A 16,485-nucleotide genomic window follows, 5' to 3' on the forward strand; every position below is an offset into this window, starting at 1 on the left:
TTTTAATTTCTTGTTACTGAAATTTTTACTAAATATCGATTTCTCAAAAACTATGTAATCGATTATTTTATGTATTGCCAGTTAGAGGACTTTTAACCGAACATTTAGAAAACGAAACTAAAAAAAATATTTTATCCTTCTTTTATCTTTCTAAAGGCTTTTTAAAAATTATGTGAAAACAAAAAGAAAACAAAATTACTAATGAAAGTAAAACAAAATAAGCTTAACTTAAAATTATATATGGAATTACATGAATTTATGAATTATTTGAATATGAAGTAATGAAGTAAAAGTTTTTCAACACAAGAGAGAAGGGAATCTTCACTTGCTAGAACGCTTAATGTAATGAATATAAAATGAAATTGTAGAGAATAAAAACTATATATTTGAAATTAAAGGAAACTACATAAATAACAATGTGTGTGCATTAAAATTTAAAATCCAAATCTCTGCCGGGCTGATCGGTTGGAATGACAACAAGCAGAGATAAAAATTTCATGGTCATAAACATTTAATTTAATAAAATCGAAAATTTTTTTTTGCAATTTCAACAAAACGATCTTTGAAATGTTTTATCCTCTCTTTAGTTTTTGTTTATCTATGCCATATGAAGTTTTTGAGAGATTTTGTTTGCTTTTTTGAAGTCTGAACTTCAATGTCAAATAGACTTTCGATTTCTTTTGCCTTTCGTGTCCAAATTGAATAGCCATATCCGTAGCAAAAGGACTTAGAAATGTTTTAGTTTTAATATTTGTGGGAGCACTATTGAGAACATTATGGTTTGGGTTAGAGTCACTCAGGTTTTGAAAAAGACGATGTCCCAGCAAACTTTTTGGCAACAATTTTCCAGAATGTGGGTTTAGAAAAACAGAAGACGATATTGAATTCTTTGGAAAACGACTACGTTTTTCTTACTACATATTGTGAGATTTAAAAATAACCCAGCAAACTTAGTGAGAATTTTTTTTGAAAAAATAGGCTAAAGAGATAACTTTTCAACAAAACATGGTCGGAAAAAATGTTTATTTTAGGAAAATTTAAAATTGTTGGTTTATATGTAAATATGAGATTAATAATATCCCAGCAAACTAATTAAAAAAAATTTGAAAACTGGTTAAAGAAATTGAGAACTTTTCAACAAAACATAGACGAACATTTTTTTTATTTTAGGAAAAAATCTAATTTTACTTTTAAATATGAAATAAATAATGACCCAAAAAACTTTGTGGTAATAATAAGTTAAGAAAAACAGAAAACGACATTGAATTTTCTGCAAAACGACTACGTTTTTCTCAATACATAACATGGGATTAAAAAATAACCCAGCAAACTTAGTGAGAAATTTTTTAGAAAACATATGTTAAAAAGAGAACTTTATTATAAAACTTAGACGAAGAAAATGTTTATTTTAGGGAAAACTCAAATTTGATACTTATATGAAAATATAAGATTAATAATGTCCCAGCAAATTTTGTGGCAATAATTTTTCAGCAGAAAAAACAGAAAACGGCTTGATTTTCTGGAAAAGGACTACGTTTTTCTCAATACATATTAAGGAATTTAAAAATAACCCAGCAAACTTAGTGAGAGATTTTTTTGAAAACATAGTTTAAAGAAAGTGAGAACTTTTCAAAAAAATATAGTCAAAAAAATTGTTTATTTTAGGAAAATTTTAAATTTTTGGTTTATATGTAAACATAAGATTAATAATGTCCCAGCAAACTTTGTGGCAATAATTTTTCAAAACGTGAGTTAAGAAAAACAGAAAACGGCTTGAATTTTCTGGAAAAGGACTACGTTTTTCTCAATACATATTTTAAAATTTAAAAATAACCCAGCAAACTTAGTGATTTTTTTTTTGAAAACATAGCTTAAAGTATTTGAGAACTTTTCAACAAAACAGAACAGAAAAATTTTTTTATTTTAGGAAAAACTCTTAATTTTTTGTTTATTTTAAAATATGAAATAAATAATGACCCAACAAACTTTGTGGTAATAATAAGTTAAGAAAAACAGAAAACGGGATTGCATTTTCTGGAGTTACGAAAAACAGAAGATGGTATTGAATTTTCTGGAAAAGGACTACGTTTTCCTCAATACATATTCAGGGATTTAAAAATATCCCAGCAAACTTTGTGAGAAATTTTTTTGAAAACATACGCTAAAAAGAGAACTTTATAACAAAACATAGTCGAAAAAAAATTTATTTTAGGAAAAACTCAAATTTGTTATTTATATGTAGATATGAGATTGATAATGTCCCAGAAAACTTTGTGGCACCAATTTTTCGAAACGTGAGTTAAGAAAAACAGAAGACGATATTTAATTTTCTGGAAAACGACAATTTTTCTCAATACATAATATGGGATTAAAAAATAACCCAGCAAACTTAGTGAGAAATTTTATTTGAAACGGGTTAAAGAATGAGGGCACTTTTCAACAAGCTATAGTAAAAAAAATTTTTATTTTTGGAAAATATAAAATTATTGGTTTATATGTAAATATAAGACTAATAATGTCCCAGCAAACTTTGTGGCAATAATTTTTCAGCACGTGAGCTAAGAAAAACAGAAAATGGCTTGAATTTTCTGGAAAAGAACAACGTTTTTCTCAATACATAACATGGGATTAAAAAATAACCCAGCAAACTTAGCGAGAAATTTTTTTGAAAACATATGTTAAAAAGAGAACTTTATTATAAAACTTAGACGAAGAAAATGTTTATTTTAGGGAAAACTCAAATTTGATACTTATATGAAAATATAAGATTAATAATGTCCCAGCAAATTTTGTGGCAATAATTTTTCAGCAGAAAAAACAGAAAACGGCTTGATTTTCTGGAAAAGGACTACGTTTTTCTCAATACATATTAAGGAATTTAAAAATAACCCAGCAAACTTAGTGAGAGATTTTTTTGAAAACATAGTTTAAAGAAAGTGAGAACTTTTCAAAAAAATATAGTCAAAAAAATTGTTTATTTTAGGAAAATTTTAAATTTTTGGTTTATATGTAAACATAAGATTAATAATGTCCCAGCAAACTTTGTGGCAATAATTTTTCAAAACGTGAGTTAAGAAAAACAGAAAACGGCTTGAATTTTCTGGAAAAGGACTACGTTTTTCTCAATACATATTTTAAAATTTAAAAATAACCCAGCAAACTTAGTGATTTTTTTTTTGAAAACATAGCTTAAAGTATTTGAGAACTTTTCAACAAAACAGAACAGAAAAATTTTTTTATTTTAGGAAAAACTCTTAATTTTTTGTTTATTTTAAAATATGAAATAAATAATGACCCAACAAACTTTGTGGTAATAATAAGTTAAGAAAAACAGAAAACGGGATTGCATTTTCTGGAGTTACGAAAAACAGAAGATGGTATTGAATTTTCTGGAAAAGGACTACGTTTTCCTCAATACATATTCAGGGATTTAAAAATATCCCAGCAAACTTTGTGAGAAATTTTTTTGAAAACATACGCTAAAAAGAGAACTTTATAACAAAACATAGTCGAAAAAAAATTTATTTTAGGAAAAACTCAAATTTGTTATTTATATGTAGATATGAGATTGATAATGTCCCAGAAAACTTTGTGGCACCAATTTTTCGAAACGTGAGTTAAGAAAAACAGAAGACGATATTTAATTTTCTGGAAAACGACAATTTTTCTCAATACATAATATGGGATTAAAAAATAACCCAGCAAACTTAGTGAGAAATTTTATTTGAAACGGGTTAAAGAATGAGGGCACTTTTCAACAAGCTATAGTAAAAAAAATTTTTATTTTTGGAAAATATAAAATTATTGGTTTATATGTAAATATAAGACTAATAATGTCCCAGCAAACTTTGTGGCAATAATTTTTCAGCACGTGAGCTAAGAAAAACAGAAAATGGCTTGAATTTTCTGGAAAAGAACAACGTTTTTCTCAATACATAACATGGGATTAAAAAATAACCCAGCAAACTTAGCGAGAAATTTTTTTGAAAACATATGTTAAAAAGAGAACTTTATTATAAAACTTAGACGAAGAAAATGTTTATTTTAGGGAAAACTCAAATTTGATACTTATATGAAAATATAAGATTAATAATGTCCCAGCAAATTTTGTGGCAATAATTTTTCAGCATGTGAGGTAAGAAAAACAGAAAACGGCTTGATTTTCTGGAAAAGGACTACGTTTTTCTCAATACATATTAAGGGATTTAAAAATAACCCAGCAAACTTAGTGAGAGATTTTTTTGAAAACATAGTTTAAAGAAAGTGAGAACTTTTCAAAAAAATATAGTCAAAAAAATTTTTTATTTTAGGAAAATTTTAAATTTTTGGTTTATATGTAAACATAAGATTAATAATGTCCCAGCAAACTTTGTGGCAATATTTTTTCAAAACGTGAGTTAAGAAAAACAGAAAACGGCTTGAATTTTCTGGAAAAGGACTACGTTTTTCTCAATACATATTTTAAAATTTAAAAATAACCCAGCAAACTTAGTGATTTTTTTTTTTGAAAACATAGCTTAAAGTATTTGAGAACTTTTCAACAAAACAGAACAGAAAAATTTTTTTATTTTAGGAAAAACTCTTAATTTTTTGTTTATTTTTAAATATGAAATAAATAATGACCCAACAAACTTTGTGGTAATAATAAGTTAAGAAAAGCAGAAAACGGGATTGCATTTTCTGGAGTTACGAAAAACAGAAGATGGTATTGAATTTTCTGGAAAAGGACTACGTTTTCCTCAATACATATTCAGGGATTTAAAAATATCCCAGCAAACTTTGTGAGAAATTTTTTTGAAAACATACGTTAAAAAGAGAACTTTATAACAAAACATAGTCGAAAAAAAATTTATTTTAGGAAAAACTCAAATTTGTTATTTATATGTAGATATGAGATTAATAATGTCCCAGCAAACTTTTTGGCAACAATTTTCCAGAACGTGAGTTAAGAAAAACTGAAGACGATATTGAATTCTTTGGAAAACGACTACGATTTTCTCAATACATAATATGGGATTATAAAATAACCCAGCAAACTTAGTGAGAAGTTTTTTTGAAAACAGGTTAAAAACAACATTTCAACAAAACATTTTTATCTTAGCAAAAGCTCAATTTGTTTGTTTATATGTAACTATAAGATTAATAATGTCCCAGCAAACTTTGTGGCAACAATTTTTCAGAACATGAGTTAAGAAAAACAGAAAACGGCAATGAATTTTCCAGAAAAGACCACGTTTTTCATAATACATGCTGTGGAATTTAAAAATAACCCAGCAAACTTTTTTTTTTTTGAAAATAGTTTAAAGAGAAATTTTTTAACATAACGTGGTCAAACAAAAATTTTATTTTAGGAAAATTTTAAATATTTGGTTTATACGCAAATGAGATTAATAATGTCCCAGCAAACTTTGTGACAATAATTTTTCAAAACATGATTCAAGAAAAGCAGAAAACGGCATTGAAGTTTCTGGAAAAAGACTACGTTTTTCTTAAAACATAAGAAATGTAAAAATAACCCAGCAAACTTAGTGAGAATTTTTTTGGAAAACATAGGTTAAAGCAAAAGAAAATGGCAAGAGCATAAAAATTGCAAACATTTGATAAACCATCAAATGTTTTTATTAATTTAAAAATGTCCCAGCAAACTTAGTGGCAACATTTTTTTGAAAATAAGAGCAAAAAAACAAAAAGGCATTAGATTAAGTAAATATTGATTCAAAAGTTTTTTAGCACACACATTGTTATTTACATACTTCCGAAGATAGGTCTACTTAAGCATTGCTGTTCTTTCATCTCCTTCAGCTATAGTGTAAAAAGCTTTAGCATAATTTTGCCAGTTTTAGATTCCAAAAATAAATAAAAAACAAAAGCAATTTTTTTTTATTATTTTTTTTAGAATGCAAAATTGTTAAGGGCAAAAATATTAAGCCATTATTTATTATTATTATTTTTTAAAGGTTCATCATATCAGCATATAAAATGGAAAGCTCTCAATAGTAATTTAAAAAAAAATAAAAGATCTTAAAAATAATTACAAAATAAATATTTGTAAAATTTAAGAGTTGTAGTTTGTTATAAAGAAAGAGCTTTCGTTTTTTTGTTGAAGACAATTTCGAATTTTCAGCTTTGTAAATATTACAATTACAATGGTCGCTGTTGCTGTAGTTGTTGTGTCTCTTAAGGTAGGTTGCTTTTTGTAAAAAGTTGTACACCTAAGCATAGAAAAAATTCCAAAAAACAAATTTAGGGCTTTTGAGGTCTTAATCAAAAGTTCAATACACTTTCATTTGTAAGTGACTTTTTTGCGTATTTTTTTTTTGGTTTAATGTTTTTTGCAGTTTCCGCTTTTCAGGGCTGTGTGTAGTGTGTGTAGAGCCTTTCATGGTTTTGTTTTCGGCTGTTACAATTACATATTAAACTCAAATAAATGTAAATGTGTTTGCTTGCTAGTGTGTGGTTTGCATACGTATCGAAATTGTTTAAAGTAAATAAAACTGGTTTAAACAAAAAAAAAGAAAGTACTAAGGGATTGGTGTGTATGTATGATTGGTTGGTTGTATGTGGATGTGTATAGATTGGCTTTTTGTTTGTGTTATTTGTTTTAAAAAAATGTTATTTGTTATTAATTAATAATAACCAAATCGTGCCAATTCTCATCTTGATAAGCTGTGAGAACGTTCGCGGCTGCTGCTACCTGATGAGGCGGGTTGCATTGTTTTGATGGCTGCATCACCCAAACGATGATGCGGTGGGAGTTTGTCAAAGAATGGATGACGTAGTGCTTCACCTAGAGAAAAATAAAATAACAAAAAATATATTAGTAAATTTTTTAGAAAAGAAATGATTGGCTTCTTGCTCTCCAGTGATTCATACCTTGTAATGGGAGAAGAAAATGCATAGGAAATTTATGACCTCAAAAAAAGAATATCAACGGCATTAAGTTTGTTGGTGTTGTTGTAGTAACAGTGTGTAGTACACTGAGGCGGCAGACCTTGCCGATGAAGGAATTCATCGGGTCAAGCCGGTACATACAACCGGCTGTCATGGGAATGACGGCATTAAGTTTGATCGGAACAAACTCTGGCATACCCACCACCAATGAGGCTAGTTTAGGGGCTATAATAAAACTCCACGCACCGAATGTCATCAAATCGAAATAAAAATTTAGTTTTGACGATACGAGCCAGGATGACTAAGATGTCTGTCCTACCCAGTTACCATAGAATGTATCAGGTAGTTCCTAGTCTATCAAACCCGCCCGCTTTACAATTCCTTGCGATATCTCTGAAGCTCGGCACCCAGAACAGGTGATTATTAAACTGTTAAGCCATATCGTTGAGAGATCTGCGACAATCGATGGCGGAATTCATTTATGAATTCAGAAATAGGTTCTCCAGGGATTTAACGGCGGTCTGAGAAGATATTTAACTCAGAAAAGAGCCTTTCGGTATTTTCGCAACGATAGAGAAACATGCAATATTTGTTCCCCAACGTTTGGGTCTAAACACCGAAAGAATCCAGCTCATCCAAAGAAGCTGGCCAAGGATCTTTACCTTTACACACAATTATGTGGCATATCATATCTACAACATGTGCTACAACAACATTAATAACCCGGCACGGGATAGCTGTGAGCACCACACAAGCTGGAATATTGAGGTTCAATCTGTGTTGTGTTCATTGCTGTCACGAGAAGCTTAGCAGCGAGCTATCGGGCGCGTCCACAGGTTTCCGATAGTGCTCCATCCGGAGCGGCTGTAACTGCACTCACGGACAATCAGCGGTATCGAGTTGAGAGTCTCAGTGAGAGGTCAGGTGGCACCGGCGCTTGTACAAATACTGAGTGCCTACGATGCACGATATGACAAGGCGAGTTATTGGCGCCTTTAGAAAACCAATTGCCAAACTGGTCTCGCGGCGAACGGTCCTTTGGACCGGAACGAGCTTGCTCAGCTACAGGAGCTTGACGTGGATCGCTACCTCCATATGAAAATGTGGTTACAACAACAACAACAATAACATTAATAATATAAGTTCAAAGATCACATTTTCTGGGATGTTAGACTATGAGAACCACGCCAATTGGGGGCCTAAACTCAGACATATGAGATAGCCATAGCGGTTGCTAATCGAATGTACTCCAGCTACTCTCAAGTTTTTCTGCCTGTTAGGGCGAACATCGTTTTTTATTTCACAATTTTTCCTTTGTTTCTCTTTCGACACGAGCTAATGATCGGATTTCGAAGTTAATAAATCTCCGGGCCCGGACGGTATATCAACACTTGTCCTTTGTAAGTGTTATTCGACGCTTGCTCATCCACTATGAAACCTTTTCAACCCTGCTTACCGTGCGGGAGTTTTCCCGGCACGTTGGAAGGTTGCGAACGTTCAGCCCATCCCCAAAAAAGGTGGGGCGAACAACCCTGCGAATTAACGGCCAATTGCGACATGCACCGCGCTCCCCCAGATTTGGAGAGTATGGTTAACCATAATCTTGTCAGATACTTACAGTCCAATGGCCTTCTTAGCGATAGACAGTATGGGTTCCGCAGAAATCGCTCTATGGGAGAGCTAATGGCATTTTTGTCGGAACGATGGAGTCGCTCTATCCACCAGTTTGGTGAGCGGAAGGTCGTGGCTCTGGACATCTCCAAGGCATTTGATAGGGTCTGGCACGGTGCACTTTTATCAAAACTTGTCGTTTTTGGAGTCGGTAATAACTTCATTCGATTTATATAGAGCTTTCTCAGAGATCGCACTTTACATGTTGTTGTAGGTGGGTTCTCATCCGATGAGTATGCATTGACCGCAGGTGTGCCACGAGGCTATGTCCTTTCCCCTTCTATTGGGTCAGACTTCGAATCCATTCTACTCATTTGCCTATGACAGTAGTCTGTGTCATTCATTCGACCATAGGCCCAGTCCTCAAGAAATTGTGGACAGGAGGCGCATTATGGATGAGACGCTCTCTCAGGACTTGTTGGCCATTTCCAAGTGGGGTAGAATGAACAGAGTAGACTTTAACGCACAGAAGACGCAGTGCTGTTTCTTGTCTCACAAGCGATTCACTGACTCACTACAATCGTCGATATCTATCGTCCGTATAGATATTGAGTTCTGGGCATGAAGATACAATGTCCGATGTCCGTTGGTCAAAACACGTATTCGAAGTGTGGAAAGAAGCATTCAAGTGTTTGGCCTTTCTTAAGCGGTGCAAGAAATATTTCACCTCCTCTAATCTCTCTCTTCGTGGATGAAATATAACTCTCATATATGGGCATGAGCTCCAAAATCATTCTTGAAGCTACTTGACCGGGTTCAACGGAGAGCGATGATGTTGATTGGGGACAATACAGTATCCAACTCTGTTGCTTCTCATTGAACATCGTCGGAATGTGGGTAGCGTTGTTTTGCTCTATCGTTATTTTCATGGCGGGATATTCGTTTTCTTATCGCTGACGTTAGGATGTTCACCAAGAATATAAGACTTGCCAGGAACTCACACCCGTTTGTAATTGATTGGCCAGTCGATCGAACCATGCATTACCGAGAAAATTCATTTTTCGCCCCAACTATTCGTATGTGGAATCGACTTCCGGATAATTACTTTCTCACCGACATTGACGTTCAGAAATTTAAGAAGAATATCAATATCAACACTACTCCCTTTTTCCCCGCTCCAACCCGTAACTGTCCTAATTGCCAACGCAATGGGGTCTTGACTTCATGGCCGTCTAAAAGGCGCAATTCCTTTCCGATTTGGCTTCTAGAGGGCGCAATTCTCATCCAATTTGTCTAAAATTTTCCATGAAGTGTTTTGGTATGATTCGCAAAAAAAAAATGACCAATTGGTTCAAGTCGGTCAATAATCTGATATAGGTACAATTTAATCCGATCTTGGGTCTTGACTTCTTGAGCGTCTAGAGTGCGCAATTCCTATCCGATTTGGCTGAAATTTTGAACGACGTGTTTTGTTATGACTTCCAACAACTGTGTTAAGAACAGTTAAGTTCGGTCCATAACCTGATATAGCTGCCATATAAACCGATCTGGGGTCTTGACTTCATGGGCGTCTTAAAGGCGCAATTCCTATCTGATTTGGCTGAAATTTTGTATGAGGTGTTTTATTACAACTCCCAACAATTTTGCCACATATGGTTCAAATCGGTCCATAATCTGATGTAGCTGTCATATAAACCATCTGGGGTCTTGACTTCATGGGCGTCTAAAAGGCGCAATTCCTATCCGATTTGGCTGAAATTTTGTATGAGGTGTTTTATTACAACTTCCAACAATTTTGCCACATATGGTTCAAATCGGTCCATAATCTGATTTAGCTGCTATATAAACCGATCTTGGGCCTTGACTTCTTGAGCCACAGAGGGCGCAATTATTATTCGTTTTAGCTGAAATGTTGCATGAGGTGTTTTGTTATGACTTCCAACAAATGTGCTAAGAATCGTTCAAATCGGTTCAATCGTTATTGAATTTGCTAAAAATCGGTTCAGATTTAGATATAGCTCCCATATATATGTATCGCCCGATTTGCACTTAAATGGCCGTAGTAGATACAATTTTTAATCGATCTTCACAAAATTTGGCACGGACTGTTTCGTTGCCGAATTTCATAAAAATCGGTTCAGATTTAGATATAGCTCCCATATATATGTATCGCCCGATTTGCACTTAAAAAGCCGTAGTAACAACAATTTTCAAACGATCTGCACAAAATTTGGCACGGACTGTTTCGTTGCCGATTTTGACATGTCTGCTAAATTTCATAAAAATCGGTTCAGATTTAGATATAGCTCCCATATATATGTATCGCCCGATTTGCATCTTAATGGCCGTAGTAGCTACAATGTTCAACCGATCTGCACAAAATTTGACACGGACTGTTTCGTGACCGATTTTAACATATCTCCAAAGTGTCATCAAAATCGGTTCAGATTAAGATATAGCTCCCATATATATGTATCGCCTGATTTGCACTTAAATGGCCGTAGAAGCAACAATTTTCAACCGATCTGCACAAAATTTGACACGGGTAGTTTTGTGAGCGTTTTTAACTTATCTCCAAAATTTCATCAAAATCGGTTCAGATTTAGATATAGCTCTCATATATATGTATCGCCCGATTTGCACTTAAATGGCCGTAGTAGCTACAATTTTCAACCGATCTGCACAAAATTTGGCACGGACTGTTTTGTGACCGTTTTTACCTTATCTCCAAAATTTCATCAAAATCGGTTCAGTTTTAGATATAGCTTTCATATATATGTATCGCCCTATTTTTACTTAAATGACCGTAGTAGCCACATTTTTCAACCGATCTGCACAAAATTTGGCACGGACAGTTTTGTTGCTGATCCTAACATATCTGCCAGATTTCATCAAAATCTGTTCAGATTTAGTTATAGCTCCCATATATATGTATTGCCCGATTTTCACTTAAATAGCCGTAGAAGCTACAATTTTTAACCGATCTGCACAATCGATTTTGGCACGGACAGTTTGAAAGTCAAAGTGCAGGAAGTGGTGTTAGAAAATCGCCAAGAAGCGGTCAAGACCAAAGCACTTTGAGACATTTTCTGAGTTTGGCCAATATAAAGGCTCTTAGATATATATTTTGTATTTTGATAAAACACTGTTAAAATTTTTAGTTTTAAAACAAAAGCTATATTTTGAGGTCATAAATAACCTTATTTACTTCCCAGGTTAAAGACTAAATTTTTGACATAAAACAAAAAGCCAAAATTTCTATCCATTTCGAGCCACATATATAACACGTAAAGGCAACAACTTACTTGTGTTTTAGGGGAAAAAAGGATCTTACCTTTAAAATTAAAATGGATAGATTTTTTTTGGCATACCAGATCCTCAGAACACAACAACGAAATACATTTTAATTATAAAAATTGTAAATTTGAGAAGATAAGGGTTACTCTACGGGCTTGCCAATAGAGGAAAAGGGCTTAAAATTGTTAAAATGCCATCTTTCAAACCGAATATACTAAGATTCCATTTTCAAGCTGGCATCCAAAGTCAAAACAACATAAATCGACAAACAAAGGTTACCCCTTAGTGGGAATCTATACCCATACAAAGACATTTTTCTATCACAACAAGGTTTTAATCACTGGAAGCGCATAAGACAAACTAGTGGTGAAACAGACAGACACAACGCACTCACCTAACGTAACACGCTGTGATGGTTCATATTCCAACATTTTCTTAATAAGATCAAACAATTCACAGTGATCCTCTGCATCAGACATTTGGTATCGGAACAATGGCTTACAATGATCGCGCACATAACGTCCGGCCGATGATTTCTCATCCCAGTCCAACTTACCATGATAGAAGTACTTTGTTTTGGTTTTGCTGTAAAGAACATGGTTGCTATAGGTTAATCGGATAACATGAAGTAAACCTGCGTTGCAACAAATGAAAGCATGTTAAATTTATACATTACCGTGCCATGCGATATGGTATTTGTCCTAAGATACGTTCCATCATGGCTAAGTGTTCACGATTGTCATGGGTCTGGAATAGGGTAATGCCCAGATATAATTCAAAGAGAATGCAGCTGAAATGAGGGAGAGAAAAAAGACAAAGAGAGATTTAATATAAATGGGAAGAGTCATAAGGTTAACATATTGGGTTGCCCAAAAAGTAATTGCGGATTTTTTAAAAGAAAGTAAATGCATTATTAATAAAACTTAGAATGAACTTTAATCAAATATACTTTTTTTACACTTTTTTTCTAAAGCAAGCTAAAAGTAACAGCTGATAACTGACAGAAGAAAGAATGCAATTACAGAGTCACAAGCTGTGAAAAAATTTGTCAACGCCGACTATATGAAAAATCCGCAATTACTTTTTGGGCAACCCAATAGAATGAACAAGTAAAAGCGTGCTAAGTTTGGCCGGGCCGAAACTTATGTACCCTCCACCATGGTTCGCATTTGTCGAGTTATTTTCCCGGCATCTCTTCTTAGGCAAGAAAAAAAGATAAAAGAAAAGATTTGCTCTGCTGTTAGAGCGATATCAAGATATGGTCCGGTTCGGACCACAATTAAATTACATGTTGGAGACCTGTGTAAAATGTCAGCCAATTCGAATAAGAATTGCGCTCTTTGGGGACTCAAGGCGTAAAATAGAGAGATCGATTTATGCGGAAGCTGTATCAGTCTATAGACCGATTCAGACCATATTAAACACGTATGTTGATGGTCATGAGAGGATCTGTCGTACAAAATTTCAGGCAAATCGGATAAGAATTGTGACCTCTAGAGGCTCAAAAAGTCGAGACCCAAGATCGGTTTAGATGGCAGCTATATCAGGTTATGGATCGATTTGAACCATACTTTGCACAGTTGTTGGAAATCATAATAAAATACTTCGTGCAAAATTTCATTAAAATCGGATAAGAATTGCGCCCTCTAGTGGCTCAAGAAGTCAAGATTCAAGATCGGTTTATATGGCAGCTATATCAGGTTATGGATCGATTTGAACCATACTTGGCACAGTTGTTGGATATCGTAACAAAATACTTCGTACAAAATTTCATTCCAATCTGATAAGAATTGCGCCCTTTAGAGGCTCAAAAAGTCGAGACCCAAGATCGGTTTATATGGTAGCTATATCAGGTTATTGACCGATTTGAACCATACTTAGCACAGTTGTTGGAAGTCATACCGAAATACGTCGTGCAAAATTTCATTCCAATCGGATAAGAATTGCGCACTTTAGAGGCTCAAAAAGTCGATACCCAAGATCGGTTTATATGGCAGCTATATCAGGTTATGGACCGATTTGAACCATACCTGGCACAGTTGTTGGATATCATAGCAAAACAAGTCGTGCAAAATTTCATTCCAATCGGATAACAACTGCGCACTCTAGAGGCTCAAGAAGTCAAGACCCAAGATCGGTTTATATGGCAGCTATATCAGGTTATGGACCGATTTGAACCATACTTGGCACAGTTGTTGGATATCATAACAAAACACGTCGTGTAAAATGTCATTCCAATCTGATATTAATTACGCCCTCTAGAGGGTCAAGAAGTCAAGACCCAAGATCGGTTTAGATGGCAATTATATCAAAACGTGGACCGATATGACCCATTTACAATCCCAACCGACCTACACTAATAAGAAGTATTTGTGCAAGCGGCTAGCTCTACTCCTTCGAAAGTTAGCGTGCTTTCGACGGACGGACATTGCTAGAACGACAAAAAATGTAACGACGATCGATAAGGCGCCAATAACTCGCCTTGTCATCATGGTCACTCAGTATTTGTTCAAAAGCCGGTGCCGCTCGGCCTCTTACTGAGACTCTCCGCTCGATACCGCTGATTGTCCACAATTGCCGTTGCAGCTACTCCCTATGGAGCATTTCATTTTGCGCAACCTGATAGCGGTTAGTGATAGCTTGCAGCTATGCTTCTTGTGACGGCAAAGAACACCACACAGATCGGACCTAAATGTTTCAGCCTGGTAGGTGCTCACAGCTATCCCATGCGGGGACGGTAAAGTCACTCTCGAATCCCCCGGTAGACGGGACTGCACGACCTCAGTCATTTTCGGCGACGTAACTGTGACTGATCCGAAGAGGTGCGACAGGTTGTTCAACCGTCAATTTACTGTGCATCCCGAGAGTGACAGGGCTAGGCGGAGAGCCATTCGTTGTATCCGTGGTCTCCGTGCCGAAGGACGGCCATCACAATTTATGATGGACGAAGTTATGAATGTCGTCCGTGGCGCCAAATCAAGGCTTTGGGCTTCGACGGAATCTCTACACTGATGCTGTTGAATCTGGATCTACCTGGAGTCACCAGGTTGTTCAACCGGCAAATGACTATGCATCCCGAGAGTGACAGGGCTAGGCGGAGTGCCATTCGTTGTATCCGTGGTCTCCGAGCCGATGGACGGCCATTAAAATTTAGCGTGGACGAATTTACAAATGCCATGCGTGGCGCCAAGTCATCCAAGGCCTTAGGCCCAGAAGGAATCTCCACACTGATGCTGTAGAATTTGGAACTACCTGGAGTCGAGTACCTTATAATTGACCTCAACCTGTCTTTGCACACTCTTAGAGTACTCGATTTCTGAACGATGGGCAGAGTTATCCCGCTACTCAAGCCTGGAAAGGATACGAGTAAGGGGGGGAGTCGTACAGACTGATCTCCTCCCTTCTCCCTTTTCTCACCAGTACAATCCCATGGCAACCGGTTGTATGTACCGGATTGACCCGATGGATTTCTTTATCGGCAAGGGCTGCCGCCTCAGTGTTCAACGCACTGCTACAACAACGACAACAACAACTCACAAGTACCCTTTTCTAACCAGTAGCCAAGACGCTTGGGCGACTACTCTTCTCGTTGGAGAATTTCCATTCGCCGAGCATAAGCTTGGGGTTCGAAGACTGCATAGCACAAGAATTGCTTTGCATGCCCTCACCGCACACATTTGCCGTGGCTTCAATCAACCCAGGCCATGTGATAGGACGTTCTTCGTGGCACTGGACCTATCAAAGCCATTCGACACGATTAGCCATGCCAGACTATTTGACGACATTGCCAACACGTCGCTCCAACCAGGCCTGAAACGCTGGGTAGCGAATTATCTGTGTGGTCGCCAGTCATTTGTGGAATTTAGGGATAATAAATCGAAACACCGTAGAACGAAACAGGGAGTTCCCCAAGTAGGGGTGATATCTCCGGCACTGTTTAACCTCTACCTATCCTCCATTCCTGGCCACCGTAGCGCATAGGTTAGCATGTCCGCCTATGACGCTCAACGCGCTCGAATCCTGGCGTTACGATCAGAAAAAATTTGCGAGGATGGTTTTCCCCTCTCAATGCTGGCGACATTTATGAGGTACTATGCCATGTTAAAACTTCTTCCCAAAGAGGTGTCGCATTGTGGCTTGCCGTTCGGACTGGGCTATAAAAAGGAAGCCCCTTATCATAGAGATTAAAATTGGAATCAGACAGCACTCAGAGAAATTTGCCGCAGTTCCTTAGTGGAATGTTCCAAGGGCAAAATTTGCCATTTGCAATCCTCCATTCCAATTCCTTAAAAGTAGAAACAAGGTTCTCAAGTCATTTGCCGGCAGCACTTGGGGTGCAAACAAAGAAACCTTGTTGACCACTTACAAAGCAATTGGCCGGTCTGTGGTAAGTTAAACAGAGCCAGTGTGGTATCGACAGCTATGTGACCCGGAGTGTAATAATATTCAGATCTGTCAGAATGCCGATCTTCGAACTGCGACGGGCTGTCTCCTCAGTTCTCAAGTGGACAACCTCCATCAAGAGGCAAAGATCGCACCCGTGCGAAGATATAACTACATGCTGTCTAAGCAATACCTTCTGGGCTGTTATCGCACAGACTATCCAAATCATCATCTTGTGGATAGGTATCCAGCGCCCAGAAGCCTTAAGGCGGATCTACACGAGAGAGTGATTAAGCGCTACAA

The 16,485-nt window shown here is 35.9% G+C and overlaps 1 protein-coding gene across 1 annotated transcript in view; it reads right to left on the reverse strand.

The window, feature by feature from the left end:
* Positions 1 to 6,498: 6,498 nt before the first annotated feature.
* Positions 6,499 to 16,485, reverse strand: part of LOC106084854 (uncharacterized) — a 125,620-nt gene continuing 115,633 nt past the window's right edge. The window contains exons 16-18 of the mRNA XM_059361453.1: positions 12,476 to 12,589; positions 12,194 to 12,402; positions 6,499 to 6,787 (exon numbers count right to left, since the gene is read on the reverse strand). Of these exons, the coding sequence (XP_059217436.1) occupies positions 6,654 to 6,787; positions 12,194 to 12,402; positions 12,476 to 12,589 (457 nt within the window). The 3' untranslated portion in view covers positions 6,499 to 6,653. The remainder of the gene's footprint in view (positions 6,788 to 12,193; positions 12,403 to 12,475; positions 12,590 to 16,485) is intronic.

This window comes from Stomoxys calcitrans, chromosome 2 (genome assembly GCF_963082655.1).
Source record: "Stomoxys calcitrans chromosome 2, idStoCalc2.1, whole genome shotgun sequence".
NCBI classification, from domain to species: Eukaryota; Metazoa; Arthropoda; class Insecta; order Diptera; family Muscidae; genus Stomoxys; species Stomoxys calcitrans.